Here is a 19,264-nt window from a genome sequence, read left to right as displayed (position 1 = left end):
AAATGTGGGATGTAATAAAGACAGTACACATTTTAGAAGGAAACAACCATTTTTAATTTCTCTCATTACAATACCAACCAGAATTAAGTACCTTCAAAAAACAAAAAAATCAAGGTCAGATTGTTTATTAAAATTACCCACTCTCCCATAAAAGCCTTAGCTACAGTATTCTTCTCCCACTTTAAAAGATAACTTGTTTCAAGTATAGCAGTAAAAGTAAGGTGGCCAGAAACTCAAAACGCTTCAATTGGATTGTATAGACATACTAATTTAATGTCCTTCTGACACTGTGAATATACCAATGAATGGCAACGGTGAAGTCATTCTAAAATGAGTTATTACAAAACTTAAAAATAATTCCAAAGGCATCCTTCTCAGCATACCACATTCCAAGAACAGGATAACAGAAGCTTCCATCTTGCCAGTACACCAAGATTTATTTCAGAATCAATCTTGGCATGTTGTATAGTCCAATCAAGAAATACAACTGAATTATGAAAAACAATTATTTTGAGTGGAATTTCATTCAATATTGTTTTGTGGTTTAGTATTATGGATAATTGGAAACAGGTTGGAGTTCACTTGTCTGATTCAAGTTTCTTAACAATTTAAGTTCATCCCCAGGTATTTCAGCAATAAAATCACCATTCCATCCATTTTATTAAACCAGTTACATAACACATTCATACCACGTACAAACAAGGTTCATTAGATTCATTTGGTGACATCTGAATTGCAGAACTCACTGCAGTTGCTTCTAGTTCTCGGTCTTACAGAGTTCTGCGTCTGCTTAGGTCAGGGCTGTTAAACTCATGGCCCATGAGCCAGATGCATCACATCCATGCCTGATTTAGCGAAGGAGAAAAAAGTCACGATATGCCACGTGACGACACGAGTTTGACACCCCTGGCTTAGGTAATAAACTACCATTAGCATTAAGGAAAGCAAATCCTTATAAAGCAAACCTATGCAAACTTATAAAGAAACATTACATATATTTCAAACAGATATGGGCCAAATAATACACCATTCAGTTTTATACTCATTCTTTACAAAACTGCAAATAAAATTTTCAGACTTCTATAGTAAAAAGGAGGTATAGATAGACAAAGGAATGAATAGAGCACAGGAATTCTTGCATTCATTCCATCAATCCTGCCATGCTCCCCGGAAGAGATAAAAAAGCGAATCAGATGGTCAACATAAGCCAACAATGCTTCAAGCTTATTCAGAAGTGCATTTCACAAACATAAAGCAGTAACAGAACCTTCACTCTGGTTCCCGAAAAATAATGGCCCAATTCAGACAAACAAACTGAGTGCAAAATGAGTAGTCTGACAACATAAAATATTCCATCATTTTGCTACTTCCTTTTGTATACCCATTTTTGAGGCTGACTTGTCCATTCAGTTTCCCCTGTGTTCCAAACTAAGGTAATTTGGCTTAAACTTTGCAGCTTAGAACCACTGCTTGTTAAAGTATGACATGTAAACTATCCAGGATATAAGAAATTATAGCCAGGTGCACAAGGGGAAAACAAGAATTTAAGCAGTTTATTCTTTTGGTATAGCAGAATAGAGTTTACTGGCCACAAATTTTAATGTCTGAATAAAGCCATTTTTTTCTTTTCTTCCCCCCAAAACTGCATCCCATATTTAGAGAAGAGACAACAAGGAAAGGTTCCTTAATTTTATAAGAATGATTATGTAGAATTTGCTAGATAGCCAAGAATTTGGCAATAGAAACCCCAAAAAGACTTAAGCTATAAATATTAAGGGCATTCCAATGAAATTAGTAGGATTTTCTTCCAAATAAATGTAATTAGGATCTTATTGGTGGAGCAGCAGAAACATATATACATGAGCATTTGCAAGGACATGACAGGTGACAAAATGAGTGCCATGTTGACATGCAAATGCCAACTTATGTACAAATAACAGATACTGAGATGCAAGTAGGTGGCATCTGCATAATATATTTATGTCATACTTTTTGTTTCACTGTGGTTTGCTGCAGATACTGCTGCATATATCCCATTGAATGCTGCTAAATTTAAGTTGCACTGTTTTAAAAGCAACCTTGCAACTGCTTATACATTCAAGGTAATAAGAAAACGAAGTACTGTCAATGCTGGAAAATGGTAAATAGATATATACAGGAAAAAATATTTTTAACAAGATAGAGAAGAGCATAAGTAAATTTCAATACTTAATCATCTTTTATTAGTAGCCCAGTGATCAGCACATTAATCCTGTAACACAGATTTCTTTCAGAAAGAATCCTATTAATTCCATAGCAGCAAATCCCCAAATCAAATTGCATCCTATTTATGATGAATAGATAGAAAAGGAGAAATGAAAGGATCTTCTTATTCAAAACTTTCTCCTGAATGATGCACTGGTGGTATTTAGAAATCAGTACTAGTACATATACAACAGTTAAAAATAGCAAGTTTTCTTGGCTCTGATATACTGTGATACTGGCTACACAAAGTTCCAATCACCTTTCAGAAGAGAGTCTAATTTTGAAGAACATATTTAGTCAGGAGAAAAGTTGAAGACATGGTGCCTTCCTCCCCTCTCTGCAAATACAAAAACAAAACACACTCCTCATATCGAGCTAGAGAGCGGGGCTGGTCTTGACTATCTGGAAAGAAGGCAGCATCTTCCTGGGACCAAAACACTGCACCGAGATCACCACAAGTTGACATGTTGAAGGAGGAAGAAGAGCTGACACAGTGGGAAGTAGATGGCACAGATCCTGGCAAGTAACCAGTCTGGTGGAAAGGGCCAATGAGAGAAGAGAAGATCAACGCAGACACCTGAAGTGCCAGGAACTGTTCCCGGGAGAAATGCAGGCTTTAGGCTGATATTACTCTCTTTTTATACCAGCTTCTTGGCTTCAAAGAAACTCTTGAGATGTCTCATTTGCCAAACTCCAATGACTACAAGAATGAGAGTCTGGACTATGGACCACCAGAGAACCCTCTGGTTTGTGCTTTCACTGGTCTGCCGGAAACGCTCCTCCCGCCACTGAAAAAAAAGAGGGAAAATATTATTGAAACAACATTAAAATACAATGGGATATATTTTTATGGACAGTTTGGGGGAAACAGCAAAATATAGAAACTCTGCATACCTTCAACAATACCCTCATGACAATAAGGTATGTAGACTGACCAATTTCCTTATGATACTTCCTCTAAAGAGTTAGGCCTCTTCCTCAACTTTAGAACTTCATTTATTCGTCTAGTCTTCTAATTAGAAGAACTTCTCTAGTCAAAACTTTAACTTTCAAGAAGCCTTGCAAAAGTTCCTCATTAAAGATTCTCAAGTAAACTTAGTGGTCATGAAATGAGAGAATCTATCTTTTTGAGAATTCCTCACTGATTAAAGAACAAAACCAAACAGTCAGAATAAGTGGATAATTTTCTCAAAGTTGCACGTCCCACAAAGATCTGTGTTGGGACTGTTGCCTTTTAACCTGTTCATGACAAACATGACTTAGGGTAAGGAGAGAGTTGGCCAGGTTTGCAGATTACGTCAAATTATTAAGGTTGATGGTGGTGGTGAAATTCAAACAGGATTTGTGAAAAGCCCAGACTGATTGGTCAACACAATAACAATTTAAATAAGTGTAAAACACTAAACATCTGGGCAATCCCCACTAACTTTACCTTTACAGTGATCTTTTTTTCTGGGTCATTACAAATATGTGCCAGTTGCACATCTGGCTGGTTGAACTGCCATAGAGCTATAATCCTGCCTTTCTTACCCTTTGGTAGTTTTGTTCTTTCTGGATCTGTTCTATCTGTTCCAGAAGCTGGCGAACGCGCAACTGCAGCTCACTCAGCTTGTCCTTAGCTGCAATCTCAGCATAATCATTGGCATGTTCCCCAACTTGGATGTCAAGATGGACCCTCTGCAAAAAAAATTAAAATAATAAACCTTCCGAAGTGCAAATACCAAGGACAGCAAGATGCCTTAATAGCAAGCATGGGGGGAGGGAGAATCTTCTCTTAATTTAACAAATATCTTACCAGCATGCCTCCTGCAAAAAGGGAAAACTTTGTGGAATTGGAGTGCAAGCAGATCTGATGCTCTCCTGGGGTGTGTGAAGTAAAGATGAATCTGCCCTCTGAGCCATACTGCCGGGACAACACCACCTGTAAATGGAACAGATACATGAAAAAGCAAATGAGAACAGTCAGACCAAAAAGATATGTATATAGGATTTCAATCTGAGAAAAGACTGAGCATTTTCTTGCAAACCTTTTCACCATACAGTGGATATTAAAAGTTCTAAATGCAATCAATTATTTCAGCATGGTTCAATATTCAGGATTTCATAATATACAAGCAGTCCCCGAATTAAGAACATCTGACAAGGACAATCCCTAGATATAAAGATACAACTTTTGTGTTTTTAATATACAGCTTGTTTTCAACCGTCCCTGGAAGCATTGTGTGGCTTCAATCCTTCATTGGCTCAAGAAATGACAACACAGTCTGCCAGTTTTAGTAACAGGCAGTCCTTTTGCAAGTATGAGTTCCAATTTAGATACCAATTCAGTTAAACACAGAGTTGGAGAACAGAATTAATTCTTAACATAGAGACTATAGTTCACTTATTAAATTATGAAACATATAATATTAAGTATGGGAAGAAATCTATTATTTAAAGAATGATGTTTGAAATCGTCAACTGTACTAAGCTGACGAGAGCAAGGGGCAAACAGCATGGAACTTTTGTATAGTTTATCCTACATGCTGTACAACCTTATTAGGGAAAATATGAAATTTGTTTTCTTTTACTTCTCAATGAATTTGCTAGGTAACTCAGGTTATTTCACTTATTCCTGTTATTATGTACCATATATACTTGTGTACTCTAATAAAAAAATGAAATTAAAAAGGGAAGGAAGGACCACAAATGTCATTCTTTTATTTATTTTTCATTCCAGATTACTAAGTATTATTTTCCAAGACGGAAACGGCAACTGGTTTTTTAAAACCACTCTGAAAGGAATGTTTTTTTTGATATGATTAGAAAGGTGGCCAGATTTGTTTAACTTTCTGAAGATACAGAACAGTAAACTGCCTAAGAATAGCAATGGCAAAGTATAGAGGTGAGAACGGATCTGGACAGGAAAGCATGTGTTGGTTTTTACATAAGGTACAGTCACAAATTCCCAGGCTCGACATGCGCACCTGGGTTTACACCCACCCAATCCATTACTTTGCAGCATTTGGTTCTGGGGTTGTTAAGTCTCTGGCGTCGAGTCGAGAGTTTCTGCCGATGTTCCGCCATGTGACAGAGTCCCAGAAGGAGGAATGTACCCGAGAACCTCACTGAGATCATGTGCTTAATGTACCTTTTCATCGGGGTCCTTCACTTCCACAAACATGCCCAGACCGGGAGTAGCGGGAAGGTACTCTTCTCGCTGCTTATCGTACAGCTGCGTCCGGTAATTCCCTGCGTGGTAGAGGGGGAAAAGTTGGCCTCGGAACAGCTCCGTCCGCTCATTTCCAAAGCCCACCGCCGCGTCCCACCCACGCGCGTCCCCGAACCCACCACGCGCCTCGGCACACTGAAGTCCCCCCCTCTCGCGGGACCCCACCACCCCTTTCCGAACTCCCTCCCTTGGTACGATCAGTCCTCCCCCGCGCACCGATGACCATGGTCTCGTCCGGGATCTCCTCGATGAAGCATTTGCGTTCCGTTTCGCCCAAGTGGAAGTAAAGGCCCCACGCGCGGGGTGCGACCCCGGCCACCAGCAGCAGCAACAAGAGCACCCTCGACCGACCACCGGGAGCCGCCATGATGCCGCGCTTGCGTCCTGCCTCCGCTTTCGCGCCACGTAATCGCTGCACAGCAGAGGGCAGGCCCCGCGTCGCCAAAAGGCCGAAAGACTACAACTCCCAAGGAAGTTTGGCGTGGGGGGGGGGGGAGCCTCGAGCGCGGATTGGAGAGCTTTTCTCTCTCCTAGCCAGCGGAAGCGCCGCTATGTTTAGTGGTTGGTACAATAGGTTGAAAACTAGGGAGTAACAGAGTACCCGAAATATTTAGGTTCGCGGATCAACAGTTTCAATGGCCCCACTTCTCCCCTGGGCCTGACCGATATGTAAGAAGAGCCCAGGACTATCTTAATATTGTAGAATGGCCTTCCACTGACTTGTATAGGTAAACCTCGACTTACAACCAGAATGGAGCCCCCCCCCCAAATTTCTGTTGTTAAATAAAACATTTGTTAAGTGAGTTTTGCCTCATTTTACGCCCTTTCTTTGCCACGGTTGTTAAGTGAATCACTGCAGTTGATAAGTTAGCAGCCTGGTTATTAAGTGAGTCTGGCTTCCCCATTGACCTTGTCAGGTCACAAAAGGGGATCACATGACCCCAAGACACTGCTACCGTCATAAATATGAGTCAGTTGACAAGCGTCTGAATTTTGTTGGCCACAAGGATGCTGCAATGGTGGTAACTGTGAAAAACGGTCATGTCACTTTTTTCAGTGCCGTTGTAACGGGGGGAAGTACACCCCAAAAAGACAGTGTCAGAAACTTCACAGCACCAGAAACCTCAGAAAACAGTGCCAAGAGAGTCAAGCAGGGGTGAAATCCAGCAGGTTCTGGAGAACCGATAGCGGAAATTTTGAGCAGTTCAGAGAACCGGCAAATACCACCTTTGGCTGGCCCCAAAGTGGGGTGGAAATGGAGATTTTGCAATATCCTTCCCCCAGGAATGAGGTGGGAATGGAGATTTTGTAGTATCCTTCCCCTGCCACGCCCACCAAGCCACACCCACCAAGCCATGCCCACAGAACCGGTAGTAAAAAAATTTGGATTTCACCACTGGACTCAAGCCAGCCTTTCCCCCTTTAAGAAAACCAAGGCGCACCACCTGAAAGGAAAACTTAGAGCAGCCTGCTGTTACAAATGTAACAAAGGAATTAGGCTAAAAATAAACTCTCCAAGGTAAATGCCCGACAGGATTAAACCCCAAGGATAGGAAAAACAAAAGACCTGGGACTAACATTAACCCAGGAAAACAAAACTCAGGGCATTCAGAAACACATCAAAACCCATCAAGCTGCAGGAGCTTCAAAGAAGAATTGAGCATAAAAGGTTGATTCACACTCCCAAGCTGCTTGCAAGCCAGGAACGGACCAGCTGTGTCACTTTTTGCTTCTTGCCTTCCTACATTAAAAGAATTCCACTTTCTGGCAGCTGGCTTCTGCATCCATTTCTTCCCAGCGTCGGTGGTGTCCCAGCTGGGAATGAACTGGAAATTTCTTCCAACTTTGAACGGTCACTAAATGAACTGTTGCAAGTCGACTACCTGCACCAGCTACGAAATGCGATTATTTTGGGTCTTGTGAAGATGAAAGATAAATGTATTTCATTGCGTTTATTTTATGTAGTTGAATCAGTTTTGACTCTTGGTACTGCCCAAACTAGTCCATATAGTTTTCTTGGCAAGGGTTTCCTATGTGGTTTGCCATTACCTTTTTCCTATGGTCCACAGAGTGACTGGCCCAAGTTCACCCACTTGGTTTTATGCTCAAGGCAGGACCAATGATATTAACAGCCCTACTGCAAACTATGAAAATATGTTCATGTGAAAAATATTTTTTAAAAAATCCTGAGTTGCTCCATTATTTACACTTTTTAATACCTAAAACTTACCCAGCATGGAATTAGGTTCTTGCCCCACCCCCAGCCCATCCACCATTCACTTATTAAGCCTAAAATTAAAACAAACCACCAGGATAAATTTTCCATTTTATTTCACATTGTCTTTCTTCAGTTATCATCTTCCATATGCACACATAACAATGTGGCTATGATACACTTCAATTCTGCCTTTAGAATCAGCTAGTTTAGATGTTTAATAAATGGGGCACATAGTCCATATTGTCTAGAAAAATCAAGCCCCGCTCTCCCAAGCCAATGCAATCACAGATATCACATTTCATGGATGCCAGTTGTTTTGGTGCTAGTTACTTTCACTCCCAGCAAAACAGAAATAGCTGGTATTAAAAAAAGGTTCTGGAATAAGTGAAACTATGAAATACATTCAGTTCAAAAAAATAATTTTCTTGAATTAAGTTCATAGGCCACAGCAAGAAAACCACCCTCCACATAGCTGAACTACCAAAATACTCTTAAGAGTAACTGTGTGGAAATACTATCTGAAGTGCAAAACATGCCTCTCAGAGAAGAAGCAACATTTTCTAAGTTTGAACCATACTGTTATTTGCCTGTTTTCCATAAAAAGATTTTATAGAAGGACTGAAGATTCCATACAGCTTTCGAAATGGCAGGCTCCCAAGTACAGTACAACTTATATTCCGGATTGTTTGACACAATTGCCTATTGTTGCCAAGAAAAAAAGAGGGGATATGAAAATATTCCATACATTTCTCTGAAAGAGCCTTTTAGAAACCAGAGTCTATACAATTCTCCCTCCCCCTGTAAAAAGACATCCCCAGCTGCCCCAAATTTCAGCCTCCTACACCTTAGTAAAATCGCTTGTTCCGCTCCTGGCGTTTCTGGAAAACCACAGCCCCCACCACAGCACATACAATGATGCCAAGTAGAGAACATAGTAATAGTAAGAACACTTTCCAGCCTGTCAAGGGCCCACTACGAAAGTTTCCTGTTGGATCATCTACATTATCTGAAGAGAAAAAAAAATAGAAAGCTGAGTTATAGTACATATTACATCCTTCTGCTACATAAAGAATAATTTAATATAGATTAGCATAATTCTGGATTACGCAGATTACACAGAATAGCTGTCCTTTCTAGAGCTTGTGAAAACCTTCCCAAATTTCTTTGCAGAACAGCTAATAATCGTTTGGTAATGAGGAGAAATAATCTGAAACAGAATTTTAAATGTTGCTTTCTAAGATTCTGGTCCAGCTGAGACACCATGGTGAGACTTCTTCAATGCAGCACACACAATTGCAGACAAAAGTATAGGCATTCTTGGTCAAATTGTATATTTAAATAAATCTAAGTAAACAGAAACTGGTTCTATTGTACCAATGTCTATATGGTAAAAATTATACAGAATATCTTCTTGCAAATCTGAATGCATATTTACTATTTATGAATATTTTCAAAAAATCAAAATAAGAAAACCTAAATATGGCAAGTACAGATGTTTGACAGTGTCAAAAGCTGTAGGAGCGAAGTGGGCTTGCGTATGTGCGTGCCCACACCCATAATTCAATGCCCCCCGCATGCCATGCCCCCCTGCACATGTGCACGCGATCCCCGCCCTTGCTCCCCCTGCTTTTGGCACATGACAGCAAAAAGATTATCGATGGGCCCAGTAGGCCCATTTTTTGCCCTCTCCAGGCTCCAGAGGCTTTCTCGGAGCCTGGTGAGGGCAAAAACGGCCTTCCCCACCCCCTCCAGAGGCCCTCCAGAGGCCAGAAGCAGCCCGTTTCCCGATGGGCCCAAAAGGCCAAAAATTAGCTGGCCGGCGTGCACATGCGCACTGGAGCTGAGCTAGGGCAACGCTCACATGCCCACAGATATGGCTCTGCGTGCCACCTGTGGCACACGTGCCATAGGTTCGCCATCATGGGTCTTTAGCTTTAAAAGTGAAGTACTTTTAGGAAAATCGATGTTTGCTCCTGTGGGAAACTGATCTCCCATTTGCTTCATTGAACATTGAGGACCCAGTTTGTGGGGGCAATAAGCTGACTTTGTATAAAAAATATACAAAAGTATGAAGGCTATTGCTTAACGCACTGTAAGTCTCCCTGAGTCTCCGGAGAAGGGCAGCATATAAATCAAATAAAAAAAAAAAAATTCAGGGTAGAAGCATTAGTAAATCACCTTTGGGTGATTTGAAAAGACTGACGCTGGGCTCAATCTTTGTCCAGTCAATGTTTTCGTCCTCTGGGGAATGTTCCACCATCAACTGAAATAGCTTCATTGAAATGATATCATGATTATCTGGAAAAGAAACCAAGTTATAGTCACTGTACAGCTGATTAAAATTAAAATTTAATGACAGGAGGTTTCTTATTTTATAAAACTTCTCGTAAGTTTTCAGCAATACAGGTAACTGACAAGTTGTGAATACTAATTCAGGTGATAATTCAGGTATAAGTCCTTGACTTACAACTATTTGTTCAGTTACAACGGCACTGAAAAAATTGATTTACAATTGGTCCTTGCATTTCCAACCACTGCACTATCCCTGTAATCAATTTTATGTAATCAAAATTCAGGCACTGGTGTATGTGTTCTGGGATCATGTGATCACCATTTATGATCTTCCTGGATAGCTTCCGACAAGCAAAATCAGTGGGGTAGTTGAATTCTCTTAACTGGATGATTCGCCTAACATTTACAGTGATTAGTTTAACAATCATGGCAAAACTGCCATAAAATCGGGTGCAACTTCTTTATAATCCACTTGCTTAACCCCCATAAATTCTGGTCCTAATTGTGGTTGTAAATCATGGATTACCTGTATCTTGTGCACTTTATCAAATGCTGTCTCTACTTTATGTGAAATAACACATGCAAATAGCACAGTCACTTTAACTATCTAGCAGGTATTTCTCACCAGATAGATCTCCTGTACCAGCAGAAGCCCCAAAGAAATAGCCAGTGGGTAATCGAACTCCTGCAACATCAAAGCAGTTTTTCCATTCATTTTTATCCTCTACGTCAGTCATCACCTGCAACATAAAAGTTATCTTCCACATTAAGGACAACCTAGTTTTTACACTTCTCAGACAGTTGAACAATCCTATGGAAATGTATTAGAACGTCAATTCTGAAATATATAAATTGGTAAATTCAAAACTACATTATCAGGATTATTATATTCATGTTCACTTTTTACGTTTCATTGACTAGAGCTGTAGCAAACATGATGCAACTTATTCATTCCAAGTTAGTATGGAACCTCCATGGACTTTCATCCGTTATTTGTGTAATGTGATAGAATGCCATGTAATTCACTTATGCATTTTGCACCCAGCACCTAAGATCAGGCTTACCGTCAGACGCCCCCGAGAATATCGGACAGCCAAAAAGGTGTCGTGGTTCTGATTACGAATGTCAGCTGTACATCCTGCCAGCTCCGTCCAGCGACCATCTTTACTATGGTCATAGGTCAGGGATCCATTGTTAACCATGGCAGAAATGTAAGGAAACACACGCTGCAGAATAAAATAAATTTGAATCAAACTTGTCTCTGTGATGCTCAAAACTCATACCCTAAATATTTTGAAATCTGTATGCATACAGAATCTCTACTTATATGGGATTGATCCTGCAGAAAAAGCAAAACCCAGTGTTAGCCTTCAAACAGAAGCCATTATCATTTACCTCAGTAGTTTCCTCATTGGGATAAGTATCCATGAAAATGGCCAATCCATGGAATTTGTCTTTACTGCCAAATACGGGTCCTGAGGATGATAAAACAGAAAAATATGAATAAGGGGTCCATGTGCTTTTAAAGAGCTAAAATCAACCAATCTTCAAACTGAACACTGATCAATTTAAACATTTTACATGAAGTCATTTTGGAGTGGATGGCATATAAATATGTATAATGAGCAAACAATGCTTGCTAGCCAGAACAAATGTTACCCATGTAACAAAGTCATTCCAATGGGAGATTCTGGAGATTATCAGCTAACATTCCATCAGTAGATAACCTACTATTTCATGGCATAAGACCAGGTTATTTGTGGGACTGCCTTTCCCTGATTGTTTCTACTTTGCCTATTAGATCTGGAAGGAGAAGCATGTTGCAGGTCCCGTTAAAGAATGACATCTTGAGGGACCCACAAAGTAGACATTTTTGGTTATTGCTCCTGCCCTACAGAAAACTATTTCCCCTGAGATGAGAATGACTTTGACTCTTTCAGCCTTTCAGAGATTGATATATTTCTGGGTATGATGGTTAAAATGCTAGTTGTTATGTGCCTATTGTTTCAACTAGAGTATGTTCTGCCAGGCTGATTGCAACAACTGAAAAAAAAAATCTATTTACCTGTATTAAAAGTCCCAAACCCATGACAGTGGGATATATTCTAAATTATTAGGCTGACCACAGTACCTGCAGTAAGGCGCTCCTGAATGTACCACAGGGCAAAACCATCTCCATGGAGATTCTTCTTCCCTGCCCCATGAATTTTAAAATGGACATGAAGTTCCCAATCCTTCAGAAAACAGGGCTAGAAGACAAAATAGAACAACCCCAAAGAGCTTTTCAGGAAATTCAACATGGAAACCATGCAGGCTGCGAATTACATCTAAGCAATATCCCTCAGAGTCTCATCCCATCCTTTCCATTTAGAAATAACACTCACCACCCGGTTCCAGATAGAACCTTCCTTGCTGCGCTCATCAGGGGTCAGTCGAACATATTGGCTAGTCAACATTGTACTCCCTTGGAAATCCCAGAGAGGCATTGAACTGGAGCCAACCCCTAAAACAGAGGATACTACAGAAATAATGAACTGTGGCGCACATTATTATTATTATTTTGTTATTAGGGGACATTTGATGTTATAAGCGAGCCGTAAACAGGTAACAGATTATCTGAACTAAGTTTGATTTCCTCAGAAGTGGGAATTGTGTTCTTTGCATTTCTCCTTCTGCTACTGTTCTGTGGAAGTCTTAGGACAGAAACTGAATCTTATTTATTGCCACCAGGATTTTCTTCTTAACTGGTGAAATTCATGCACTTTTTAAATACATAAAACAGTGTCGCCTGCTATTCATAATCATCATCATCATCATTATTGGTGGGTAAATCTGCTTAGGGCCAAAAAGGTTCGTGAAGTTTTACGGGCTAGGTACCCCCGAGGAGATGTGTGTGAACGGGCAGTGCTCTCCCCAGAAGCCTTTCGGTTTTCCTCCCCCTTCATGAAGGGGCAAAACCAAGCCCAGCCCTTGGGATCCACACAGACGAGCCTTTAACACAGGAGAGGTCGGCCACCGACGGGCTCAAGCGTGAGCGCGGGAGAGGAGGGAGCAGACAGACGGGTCAGCAGGGTGGCAGCCATGCCCTGCCCTCCCCACGCACCCTGATAAGGCTTGATAAGCGAGTGTTCCCGTTTTAGATGCTCGTTGTTGCCATCTGTGAGCTCCGCGGCTCCTGGAGGCGCGGTCCCGGCCAAGAGGAGCGGAAGAAACAGCAGGGGTGACAGCACCATGCTGGTCGCCAACCCCCGCAGGCACCAACTCCCGGACGCTCTACCCTCCTATTTCCCTCTGCGCGTCTTCCTCCTTCCGGTTGACCCCTAGCCCGGAAGTAAAGGCGACGCCCGCGAATTTGTTATCTCCACGCCACCTTCTCCCTGGGCGGTTACGAGATAGGAAAAAGAAGGAGGGGCGGACACGCCCCTTCTTCCGGTGTTTTGCCTTAGTGCTGCGTGTACCGCGCGTGTCGGCATCTCAGTGGACGGAGTGAGGGCGGAGGACAATTCAGCCCGCCTCGTTTACGTTGGGTCTTCCCTGGACTTTCCTGTTTGGGTAAGCAGCGCATCCTGGTATTTACATGCCAATTCCTGGTATTGGAGAACGTTCCGGGGGTTGAAAGCCTTGCTGTGCCTTTCGTAGATGGGGTTAAAAACGGCAAGCTGCGTTGTAAATTTTTAAGCCCATTATCTTTGGAAGCGATTATAATCCTCTTTCATTTCGAAGTGACATTTCGAAGTGCCGTGCAAATCCCTTCGGTAGTGGGGCGGGGAGGACTATATAATATCGTTACAGTATGAGATATTCGGAAAAAAACCTCAGTGCATCTGAATAGCTTTTTTTTTTAAAAAAAAAAAACCATTGAAATCTGAACTTTTACTTAGTTCACTTTTGATAAATACGTATAAAATGATATTGTGAAATTGTTGCTGAGTTTTGGGAGGTTTTCCAACTACTTTTTTATATGCGTTAAAAAAAGACCTTTAACATTTGCTTGTTGGAAAGTTTTTAAGGAACACAATTTAAATAGTACTATATGCCCATTTTAAATAAACAGCAGTGGCATGGAAGAATGTGGATATTTTAGACTTTTTTATTAACAGGGAGAGAAAAATGTCCATAGACTGTAATTTTCCAAGGTTTTAAAGGTTGTTTTTATTTTTAAAAAAGTTGTTTATTGGCATAAATACAGCAGTAACTACATCCACAGATCCAATAAGAGGTTTTTATTGCCTGATCCTATATCAATTTACTGTCATTAAATTATAGATTTAGAGAGGGCAGGGGAGAGGCACAGGTTAGAATCAGACGGGGTATTATTTGGGGCCAAGGGGCAGGGAGAGAATTGTAAATAAGGCAAGTAAGTAGATAAGTTAATTCATACATAGAATTTATTATTCAATTTTATCTTGTGTGTTTATACCAAACCATAATGTCTGGCCTGAGAAGATTACAGTAGCAGAACAGACATTTTAACTGAGGTCTCCTGAGTTAAAATCTATCACTCTATTTAAAAAAGTAGCATTAGGTTTACCTTTTGTAGCTTTCTACATAATACAGCAAAAAGGCCATATAGTCACCCACCTCAGTATTAAGTACTAGAAGTGCTGCTACAGAGCAGAAAAATAATAGCAATGTAGCACTTACTTACATACTGTTTCACAATGTTTTACAGTCCCCTCTAACCGGTTTACAGAGTCAGCATATTGCCCCCAACAATTTTGGTCCTCATTTTACCGACCTCTGATAAATGGCAGGCTGAGTCAACCTTGAGCTGTTCAGAATCGAACTTCTGGAGTGAGCAGTGAGTTAGTCCTGCATTCTAACCACTATGCACCATGGCTCTTAATCTGTCTGTTCCCTTCCTTATTCAGCCTTTAACAACCTTCTGGGTTCTTTTTAACATACTAGACTAGATTCTGCCTCAGCACACACTTCTCCAATGTAAAGGTGTCTGTTGTGTGTGTTTTGGTTTATAATTTGTGTATTATGGCTTGGTGTATGCTGATTGATTTTCACCAGGTTTTAGGACATTCTGGGTTTTGTTTGTCCGTAAATAAACATGTAGATGGACTTCCTCTAAGGCAGACATGTCATATTCAACTCATTCCTCTCCACCAGGGAACATTGCAGCAGCAGCTTCCAGAGCCAACACCCGCAGCGGTCATCTGTCAAACTGGAAAGCAGCTCCCACACTAGCAGCCTCGCACTGGGAACTCCATCTCCTCCCTGTCGGAACGGCTCCCCTTATACCCCAGAAGATCCAGACTCACAGCATCCTACTGAGTCTTCAGAGTGGATACCTAGAGCACTCACAACTGCTCGCCTCACGCAGCACCTGGGACTTTGACCTTTCTGTACAGTCTCATACTCCATATATACAACATTGGTGAAAAAGACCTGCGTGCCTATACTGATATTTAAACCCCCCAAAATGGCCAAACGGAAAGTGGACTTTGAAAACAGATGCTTCCAAAAGAGGTGGGAGGCAGAGTACCTGTTTGCTGACATTGATGGTAAGGCCATGTGCCTTGTTTGCGGAGCTCATGTGGCTGTACTTAAAAAATATAACATGCGACGGCACTATGAGACGAAACATGAGGACAAGTACAAACACATGGACATCCAGCAGAAGCTAAAGAAGGTGGAAGAGTTTAAAAAGAGTCTGATGATAAAGCAACGTATGTCCAGAAAAGCAAAATCACAAAGTGAGGCTGCTGTGAAAGCTAGTTTTCTAGTGACAGAAGAGATAGCTAAATCAGGCCGGCCGTTTACAGAGGGGGAGTTTTTGAAGCGCTGTATGATTAAAGTGTGTGAAGTCTTGTGTCCAGATCAAAAGCAAGCATTTTTGAATGTAAGCCTCAGCAGAAATACTGTTGCTGATCAGATATGTGAGCTTGCCACTGATTTACAAGTACAGTTATTTGAAAAAGGAAAAGATTTCATTGCATATTCCCTTGCTGTGGATAAGAGCACTGACATCACTGGCATGGCACAGCTGACAGTCTTCATCCGTGGAGTAGACTCAAGTTTATGCGTTACAGAGGAACTTTTGGATATGAGATCAATGCATGGCACTATAACAGGAAAAGACATATTTGAAGCAGTATCTAAATGTGTAAATGACATGAAACTGCCCTGGGACAAACTTACGGGACTGACAACAGATGGAGCACCTTTGATGTGCGGGGAAGAGAGTGGATTAGTGGGAAGGATGCGAGAGAAGATGAAGAGTGAGAATTGCATAGGTGAGCTGATAGTATATCACAGCATCATACACCAGGAAACACTATGTGGCAAAGCCCTGAAAATGGAACATGTAATGAACACCATAACACAGATAGTTAACTTTATAAGAGCCAAAGGTTTAAATCACTGTCAATTTAAGTCTTTTCTGGAGGAAATATATTTTGAACTTGGTGATCTGCCCTATCACACAGAGGTGCGATGGATATGTCATGAAAAAGTGCTCAGTAGATTTTTTGAGTTGCGTGAGGAGATCTGTCGGTTCATGGAAAGTAAAGGAAAAGACTCCACAGTACTGCAGGATGAAGAGTGGCTGTGTGAGTTAGCTTTTCTGTGCGACATAACTAAGCATCTCACTGCGCTAAACCTTCAGCTTCAGGGACGGCACCATGTGATCACGGATATGTATGATGCAGTGAATGCCTTTCAGGTTAAGCTGCAACTGTGGGACATTCAGATGCAGCAAGGAAACTTGGGTCACTTTCCCTGTTGCCAAACAATCATAAACCAAGTCTCCACCGCTGTGTTCTCACATACTTATTTTGGTGACAAGCTCAACACACTTCACATGGAGTTTACCCGTCGCTTTGTTAAATTTGAAGGACAAAAATTCAATTTTGAGCTGCTCAGTAATCCATTTGCAGTTGACGTGGAGAAAGCACCTGTAAATATCCAGATGGAGCTGATAGAACTCCAATGTAGCAGCACACTTAAGGCAAAGTATGATTCTGTAGGGCCCATACGGTTCAGCAGGTTCATCCCTGAAACGATGCCCCAACTCCGCCTACAAGCTGCTCAAATGCTCTGCATGTTTGGTAGTACATATGTCTGTGAGCATGTTTTCTCTGTGATAAAGGTGAACAAAAGCGTACACAGAAGTCTTCTCACTGATGAACATCTCCACTCTGTCCTGAGAGTTTCCACAGCTCAGAACCTATCCTCAAACATAGATGAACTTGTAAGCAAAAAAATATGCCAAACATCTGGCTCGGACAAAACAGAGAAAGAGAACTAAATAGCTTATGCTTTTTCTTTGTTGTTGCAGATTTATTTGAAGTATTTGAATTGAATGTTAATCTTGTTTGGTCTACATTTTAGACATAATGCACTCCTGAACTAATATGATACATTGTCTTACATGCAACTGGCCCTTTGAGGGCAGCCATAATGCTGATACGGCCCTCAATGAAATTGAGTTTGACAACCCCTGCTCTAATGTATGCGTCCACCTACCCAGCACATGCATGCATGCACACCAATCTGAAGTCCTTCAACAGACTGCTTGTATTTGCCATGATCAGTCCTACAATCTTAAGCCTTCTATGAAGCACTTCAGGTGCAAGGGCAAAATGTGTTTCCTGTGTTCAATTCCTTAATGTAGCTGCATATGGTAAAAGGAATTGAGGCAAGTGCTTTATGGGTGCCCTTATAGACACTGTTATTTCCCAACCTCAGCAACTATAAGATGTGTAGGCTTTATATCCCAGAATTTCCCAGCCAGTAGAGGAATAATATCCTGCTGCAGAGAAGGATAATTTTAAATCCTATTTATTAGCAAATATCAATAAAGGGACCCCATTACAAGATTCTCCTTTACTATCAGTTTTAATAACTTCTATCAAAAGAAGAAAGTTCTGGAATATGACAGCACTGGAGGATAATGGTAGCTTCATGTTTGATTCTTCTCAAATCTTTGGCAGTTAATGTGCATCTTTTTTTCTCATCACATTTCTTGCGACCCTGTTGACTATTTGCATCAAAACATTTGATGGTTCTGTGATCATGCCCCAATATCTTAGCAATTTCAAGAGTGCTGCATTTTTGCCTGTGAAAATATTTACAGACCCCTTGCATCCTGGACATAAACTGTTTTAACTCCTATCCTCAAAACAATGCTATAGAGCACTGCACACCAGAACAACTAGACACAAGAACAGTTTTTTCTCGAACGCCATCACTCTGCTAAACAAATAATTCCCTCAACACTGTCAAACTAGTTACTAAGTCTGCATTACTATTAATCTTCTCATCGTTCCCATGACCCATCTCCTCCCACTTACGACTGTATGACTGTAACTTTGTTACTGGTATCCTTAAGATTTATATTGACTGTTTCCCTATAACTTATCATTAAGTGTTGTACCTTATGATTCTTGATGAATGTATCTTTTCTTTTATGTGCACCGAGAGTGTATGTACCAAAACAAATTCTTTGTCCAATCACACTTGGCCAATAAAGAATTCTCTTCTCTTCTCTTCTCTTCTCTTCTCTTCTCTTCTCTTCTCTTCTCTTCTCTTCTCTTCTCTTCTCTTCTCTTCTCTCTTTTTTGACCCATTTTACCTGAAGACAAGAAGCTGCCTAATAATTATGCACACCTTGATATAGGGTGTTGCTCGCCTTAGGCCACATCCTCCCCCATTACACAAATACACATTACCTGATATACACTTACACAGTGTAGTAATAATAAAAATTGTTTCCAGCTCTATTATCCTCTTCGATCTTTCCTTTTCTTGCTAGCTCCTGCTGATATGTTTTAATTAAAATCTTTATTAAAGGCTCTTTAAGACATTCAACCTCTTAAAATTTGTTTTCTTTGAAAGAAAAGGGCAAATGTCCTATTACAGCTAGAGTGATTGTGAAAAATATGTCTGCTGTCATTGATTGTGCACTGTATCATTTTACTGAGATAAGACAAATGATGTTTGTTAGCAGTACTGTACTAAAAATAATCTTTAAAATAGAATCCCTTATAACTAAGCCAATATAACTAGATCATAAAAGAACATAACTTGCAACATTATATTATGCAGGTTTACATGAAATGTATCCCACAGCTTTCAGTGAAATTTACTGTGCAATCTTACATATTACTGTTAAAAGAGTTACTAAATTCAAGGGGGCTTACTTCCAGTTAAGTGTACCTAAGAGCTTTCTCTTGCTTGCTGTTCTCCAAGTGTGGTTGTATTGCAACTACAATTCTCTCATAGCATGGCCAATTGAGTTGACTGGGATGATAAGTCCATTACCTCTGGAGATCGTTAATGTTGATGAA

The 19,264-nt window shown here is 40.7% G+C and overlaps 3 protein-coding genes across 3 annotated transcripts; 1 reads left to right on the top strand and 2 right to left on the bottom strand.

Annotated features, from left to right (window-relative positions):
• Window positions 1-30: 30 nt before the first annotated feature.
• On the bottom strand, window positions 31-5,954 carry TMED9 (transmembrane p24 trafficking protein 9). The gene is made up of 5 exons (XM_034441855.2): window positions 5,672-5,954; window positions 5,375-5,475; window positions 4,040-4,165; window positions 3,775-3,921; window positions 31-3,032 (listed from the first exon to the last, which is right to left on the bottom strand). The coding sequence occupies exons 1-5, from the start codon at window positions 5,820-5,822 to the stop codon at window positions 2,883-2,885; spliced, it is 675 nt and encodes a 224-aa protein (XP_034297746.1). The 5' UTR covers window positions 5,823-5,954; the 3' UTR covers window positions 31-2,882.
• A 1,815-nt stretch (window positions 5,955-7,769) lies between these two features.
• Window positions 7,770-13,396, bottom strand: LMAN2 (lectin, mannose binding 2). Its single transcript, XM_034441873.2, has 8 exons — window positions 13,069-13,396; window positions 12,350-12,468; window positions 12,097-12,214; window positions 11,361-11,440; window positions 11,030-11,191; window positions 10,591-10,705; window positions 9,852-9,971; window positions 7,770-8,679 (listed from the first exon to the last, which is right to left on the bottom strand). The coding sequence occupies exons 1-8, from the start codon at window positions 13,196-13,198 to the stop codon at window positions 8,519-8,521; spliced, it is 1,005 nt and encodes a 334-aa protein (XP_034297764.1). The 5' UTR covers window positions 13,199-13,396; the 3' UTR covers window positions 7,770-8,518.
• On the top strand, window positions 13,275-18,785 carry LOC117679705 (general transcription factor II-I repeat domain-containing protein 2-like). The gene is made up of 2 exons (XM_034441862.3): window positions 13,275-13,517; window positions 15,084-18,785. The coding sequence occupies exon 2, from the start codon at window positions 15,397-15,399 to the stop codon at window positions 17,221-17,223; it is 1,827 nt and encodes a 608-aa protein (XP_034297753.2). The 5' UTR covers window positions 13,275-13,517; window positions 15,084-15,396; the 3' UTR covers window positions 17,224-18,785.
• Window positions 18,786-19,264: the final 479 nt, after the last annotated feature.

Source organism: Pantherophis guttatus, chromosome 2, assembly GCF_059756535.1.
Source record: "Pantherophis guttatus breed Tessera chromosome 2, ASM5975653v1, whole genome shotgun sequence".
Taxonomy (NCBI): domain Eukaryota; kingdom Metazoa; phylum Chordata; class Lepidosauria; order Squamata; family Colubridae; genus Pantherophis; species Pantherophis guttatus.
The sequence above is the reverse complement of the archived record's forward strand: the minus strand, read 5'-3'. Positions and strand labels throughout refer to the sequence as shown.